The sequence below is a fragment of the Lynx canadensis genome, chromosome C1 (genome assembly GCF_007474595.2).
Source record: "Lynx canadensis isolate LIC74 chromosome C1, mLynCan4.pri.v2, whole genome shotgun sequence".
In the NCBI taxonomy this organism is placed as follows: Eukaryota; Metazoa; Chordata; class Mammalia; order Carnivora; family Felidae; genus Lynx; species Lynx canadensis.
In genome coordinates, this window is record NC_044310.1 from 125,760,655 (window position 1) to 125,766,654 (window position 6,000).

Consider the following 6,000-nt stretch of genomic DNA (forward strand, 5'->3'; position numbering starts at 1 on the left):
TTGTTTATCATCTCCTCCTACTGGTTTTCCCTGTAGAATGGAAAAACTTCTCCTCCTCCAAGGGGAGTATGATGACCTAGGAAGACCCATTAATGACCTGTCTACATACAGGTGCCTCTACCTCTGCCCCCACACTGGCTGCACGTGAACTCACAAGCAGTGAGGAGGATTCCTAAAGTTTTCAGGACGCTGTGCTTCACAAGTAAAAGGCAGCCCAGCCTAGAGAAGCTAAGGCAGGCCGCTTATTGCATGCAGGGCTCTGTCCCTTGCTAAACATAGTTGGCCTCCACATGCAGATTTCCAATCTCACTCGGATTCCATATATTTGTAATCTGGGCCTGACATTAGTAAGCGTAAGCATTGTATGAATGAAAGACTGATAACTTAGGATTTGAGAGGGAAATGCAAATATATGTGGTTAGGTTGAAGCCATTAGTCATTTCCATGCTAGTATGAATTAGTCCCAATTGCTTTCTCATAATAGTCACACTTGGATTTTCTGGAAAAATGGGGAATTTTTATTATATAGAAAGGTAGTAAGAAATGCAGAAGCATGTAACACTCTAAGCCTACTTAGGATTTGGAGCAGAATGAAGGGAAAATACTTGTGTTAAGAAGAGTGGATATTAAAAGAATGGGGGTGGAAATCCCAAGATAAACTTAGCCTATTTGTGGGGTGTCTAACCCCTATAAGTCTTAGACCACAGAACTCTTGCTCCCTGACTGCAAGGCTCAACCAAATGGCACTGCACTATCAGCTAGCTGGGTTTCTGGGAAGCAGCCCACATCACTTCTAAGGGGAAAATACCTCTAAAGTCCTAAAATACTGGCTAACAAAGCAAGCTTTTGATGGGAGTTAGACACAGTCTGAAACCAGGTCTAATAGCTCCAAAGGAAGTTAGGACAAGGACAATTACAGGTAACATGTCCAGGGTACCCACCCCTCCCCCCACACACACACCCTATAGATATTTAGGCCTAGAGAAAAGCAAGCCAGGCATGATGGAGAGATGCACAGCAGGCGAGTGCTTCGGCTTCCTCCTCCCCGAACCCTCTCACCATTAGGGAAAAGGTAGCTGCAATCGAACTGTTCCCAAGGGATACAAAAATCGATATGGGAAAGATGCAGCCCCTTAAGAAAAAAATAACACAAACACAAAAAATTACAATAAGCCTCCCCAGGTAACCTGGTCTATTTAATAAAAATGATTCATCCATCATTAACTCTTTCCTGTCAGCAATAGGTCAAACAAAAGAATGTCACACTGACTTTCAGCTTTCAATGCCACACGGCACTGGGTTCTTTGGAGGACAGGGTCCATCCTAACAGAGAGGCTGTGTGTGATATACAGTGCTTTCACACAGTGACAGTTTATAAACAGTGAATGCTTTCATGCTATAATATAATGGAAAATGAAATTCACTTGACCAGTGAAAAAGAACCCTAAGATTTAATTCACAAGGGCTTGTTACACTTGAGCACGAGCTACAAAATGATGCTAAATATTAACTCGCCCTGGCACTTTTTTCTCCTCCTGCCGTTTTGTGGGGTGGGGAGAAATAGGCCAGCTTTTACAAATGACCTGCAATGCAACAAAAATAAGCTCAGCCCAGACTTCTTCTGTTGCTCTTCCACACAAAATGTTTAAATCCTACAGTATTAGTTGCAGAGAGGGAAAGGTAAGTAACGTGCCCCATAATAAAACCGATGGGTTTTGTCGGGTGCTGGTGATGTCACCCACCTTCGGCTCTGTCACAGTAACTAGTTGTCTCCGAACAGGGGGGAGAGGAACCGCAACACACGTTATGACTGGAACAGCCCCAGCTCTCCCGGAGCAATCCCGGCCGGTTCTCTGGGATTGCTGTTTCCATGTCATTCTATCTCACATGCCACAGTTTAAAATTTCTAAGAGGAAAAAGATCGTGCATCCGAACACTAAACCGGAATAAAAATGTACAGGAGATACTAAGAATAGGACGGAAAACCTGCTAAGACGAAAATATAAAAATCCGCCACAGCCAACAAAATAAGAGGCTTCCAAGAAAAGGGGGTGGAGTGGCGATGAGCCGGCTCCCCCTGAAAAGGGCCTGGCTGCAAGAATGCCGCTTCGGCCACTAACCGGTTTTAGCCCAAGCACTGAGTCTTTTTTGAGGGGGCCGAGCTGAATTTGGATTAAGAAGCAGAGAATATAGACGTGGCCAAGAAAACGGCTCCCTCCAGGCGGAAAGGAAACGAAGCAGGGAGGGAAAGAGGGATGGAGGAGAAGAGGCACGGGAATGAACAACGGAGTCTCTCCGGTTTCGTGCGGGCAACTCAAAGGGGGCATCGGCTGTGTGTCGGGAAGTTAGGGTTGGCCTCCCAGGAAAGGGGCGTTCTCGGGATTCCAGGCCAGTGTCTCAGGAGGGGCTGGGGACGTGCGCTCCAGAAAGCACCAGGTTTCAGTGGCATCCATCCAGAGGAAGTTGGTGGTCCAAGCACAAGTGCCCCGGTCCTCTGCTCCCATCACCGGGGCAGCGACCCGTGGTAAACTGGATCCCCTGTAAGTGAGGGCCGGGGGCCGCCGGACTTGCCTCGCCAGGGCAGCCAGCTAGGCTTTATGGACCAGCTCCCCGAGGCTAACCCCGCAGACGGAAGTTCTCCCGGGGAGCCGCCGGGGGTCGAAGGGGGCTTGGAAGGAGGATGCACCGAGCTCAGGACCCTCCGAGCTGAGCCGGGCCCGCAGTCCCCCAGGAGCACGGGGCTCCACAAGCAAAAAAACGCCCCCCGCAAACTTTTCCAGCGGGCTGGCCGAGAGGAGAGCACGGGCCCGCGCGAGGTCGGCCCGCAGGCTGCCCGGTTCTGGGGCTCCGGGGAAGGAGCGGCTGCCCGGGCGGCGCCGGCCCCGGGAGGTGGGGCTGTCGCGCTCCGCGCCCTCGCGGGGAAGTCCCGGCCCCGCGCCCCCGAGCGCCCCGAGGCGCCGAGCACCGCGCCCCGCCAACCTGCGAGTCGCGAGAGGCGCGCCCGGAGCAGTGGCTCCGCGCCTCGCCTCGCCGGCCGGCCGGGAGAAAGGGGCCGTGCCGGCGTGCGCTCACCTCGATCCTCCAGCCCGTCGCTGAATTGGCCGCTCTCGCTGATCCGCAGCTGCCGCTCCTCATCGGGCTTGGGTGGCTCTCGCGCTGGGTAGTTCTGCGGGCCCGGGCCGGGGGCGGCGGCCGAGGGCTCGTGGCCCCGGGGCGGCGCTGGGAACGCGGGGCCCGGGGGGCTGCGGCGCTCGCTGCCCGCGGCCGGCTCCATGGCGCGAGGCGGCGGGGACTCGAGTCAGAAGTGCGAGGCGCCGCGGCTCAGGACCGGCAGAGGGACCGACCGACCGCTAGCGGAGGGAGGACGGGCGCCGAGGAGCGGAGGTGCGCCGGCAGCAGGCGGGGCGGGGGTGTTGGAGAGCCGCGCGGCTAGCGCGGCGGGTGGCAGAGGCTGGGGCAGCGCGTCGCCGCCGCGCTCCGCCCACGGGGGCAGGTGCGGGCTGCAGGGACCCGCCCCAAGGCCCCGGCGCCCGAGCCCGAGCCCCGAGGCCGGTGGGGAGGGAGGGATCCTGCCGAGCCCGGCGCCCGGAGGCTCGCGGGAACTGCTGGGAGGGGGGGAGGAGGGGGCTGACGAGGGTGTGACGGGAGACCGGCCCCACCCGCGCCGCGGGATGGTGCCCGGAGGGGACGCGCTCGGACCCGGTTCCCCAGCCGTCCGGGAAGGTGGCGGCCGCGTTCGCGCAGGAGAGCGGGCAGCGCCCTAATTTGACGTCCTTTCTCCTCCTGAGCTGCACTAGCTTCCGAGGCTGTGCAGGGTCTCCACCTGGGTTACCATCATCACCGCCCATCGCGGGAAAACGAGATTCACCTGCCGCCAAGCCCTCCGGGCTCTGGCTTTCCTCTAAGGAGCTTTGATTGCCCTCCCAATTTTTCTCTCCAGCTACTTAAGGGAACCGGGCAACCTTGGAACCACTCGAGCTCTAGAAGATATTTCGATGCCAAGGCTCCCCCACTGCGACTATCCCTGGGCCTTTGTCCTGGCTAGTCCCCTGCCAGCTCGCTATTTCCTCTCGCGGTATCCAAATCTTGCCATTTCTTCAAGACTCGGACGGAAGCCTCCCTCCTGCAAGAAGCCTCCCCCGACTGTCCTGGAGCAGCCGACCGCGCGGAGCCCGCACCCTCGAGCGGTCGGGCTAGTCTGCCCAACGAGGCAACCACCTTGCCCACGCCAAGGCCCACGCCAGCTCTCTTGGAGCTCCGGGAGGTGCAGGGGGCGGGGAGCGGGGAGCTGTTGGGGACCGGCCGTTTATTAGATTAAGCTTGAATTGAAAACTCCAGAGTCTAGATTTCATCTGTAGATGAACATCAGACTTCAAATTTAATGAGTCCCTTAAGATGCCAGTTCCTTACTTAAAGCCTGCCTACTTTTTTGAAGAAGCACGCTTTTTTGAAGAGTAACCAGTTTCCTTTCTCATTTTCATTTTGCCTACAACCGAAATCAGAGTGGAATTTAAATGTCTTTGTGGTGCATTGGACACCAGAAACGGGAAGAATGTCTCGTTTTACTTTGTGTTGTCGGGTTGGGGTGAGAATATCTTAGCTGACCTTGGCCAACTCACTTTACCTTTTTTAACTTTTTTTTTTAATGTTTATTTATTTTTGAGAGAGAGAGAGAGAGAGAGAGAGAGAGAGAGAGAGAGAGAGAGCGAGCGCTAGCGGGGATTGGGCAGAGAGAGAGGGAAACAGAATCTGAAGCAGGCTCCAGGCTCTGAGCCCTCAGCACAGGGCCAGACCCTGGGCTCGAACTCACCAACAGCTGGATCATGACTTGAGCCAAAGTCGGAGCCTTAACCTACTGAGGCACCCAGGCGCCCCTACTCACTTTACCTTTTTAACCACTAATTTCTTTACAGACTGAAAGGGTTGGACTAGGTCATTTCAAATGTCCTTTCTTGATAGGGAAAGAGGGAGCAAGGGAAGTAAGAAAAAATGAAAAGAAGGAAAATCACTGCTTGGATTTAAAAAACCATGAATACTTATACCCACCAGTCCTGGTCCTGTCCTGGAGACAGACAAGCCTTCAGATACTGCAGACACCTTCCCCCACCTCGTTCGTTGCTCGTGCTCACCTAGACTTTTTCCCTCTAGGTTATCCCCACTTGATCCCTCTTGTCAGTGGCTCTCAAACAGTAGAATCACGGAGAGGAGACTTTAAGAACAAAAATACGCAGGGCTCTGCTGCTGCTGCTGGAAATCTGAGATCATAGGTGATGAAATTGGTCTCGTCTGGGATCTTAGCTTGGGTATTTTTTAAGCTCCTTTCCCATTCTAAGAATCACTTGGGAAGTTATTTATTTGTTTAAATGCTAATTCTGTACAGCTCCTCAAGATTCTGACTTAATGGATTCTGGGGTCTGGCTAGGAATCTTCGTTTGCATATCACACACACATACACACATACATATCCTGGTGTAGATTGTTCCGGGACCACATTGTAATTCTCATTATCTTACCACCCTCTACAATGTGGACTGTAGCTCTGCCCCTGCATGCATGCACACACCCCTGCTCGCTCGCTCGCTGGCGCTCTCTCGCGCTCTCTCTCTCCCCCCTCCCCCCACAAGGTTTGTGTTCTCTCAAAGGAGCATGTAGCATTGTTCTTTCTTCTGGTTCCTCAATTGATTCTCTACTTCAGCACCTCTGAAATGTGAATATGCAGGTGCATACCCGGGCTTCGTGTTAAAAGGCAGATTCTAACAGTTGGTTTAGGATGGAGGCTGAGATTCCTTGCAAACCTCCAGGTGCTGCTGAGTTGCTGATCTGAAGACCACACTTTGAGAAGTAAGAATCTAGGAGTTATTTATTATTCATGGAATAAATATATTTTCCTTCAAGTTCCAGCTGCCCTAGTTCACTAAGCCATTCTTGTCTCCTCCGGAAAGATTTCTCTGACTCCAGCTCCCCCTGGGTGCTCCTTTTTGTGAACTATAACTGTTTAAT

General features: G+C 53.5%; 1 protein-coding gene across 1 annotated transcript in view; it reads right to left on the reverse strand.

Moving 5' to 3' along the window:
• TMEM163 (transmembrane protein 163) overlaps positions 1-3,274 on the reverse strand; it is a 239,318-nt gene extending 236,044 nt beyond the window's left edge. The window contains exon 1 of the mRNA XM_030326471.1: positions 3,073-3,274. Within this exon, the coding sequence (XP_030182331.1) occupies positions 3,073-3,274 (202 nt within the window). The remainder of the gene's footprint in view (positions 1-3,072) is intronic.
• Between the last annotated feature and the right edge of the window lie 2,726 nt (positions 3,275-6,000).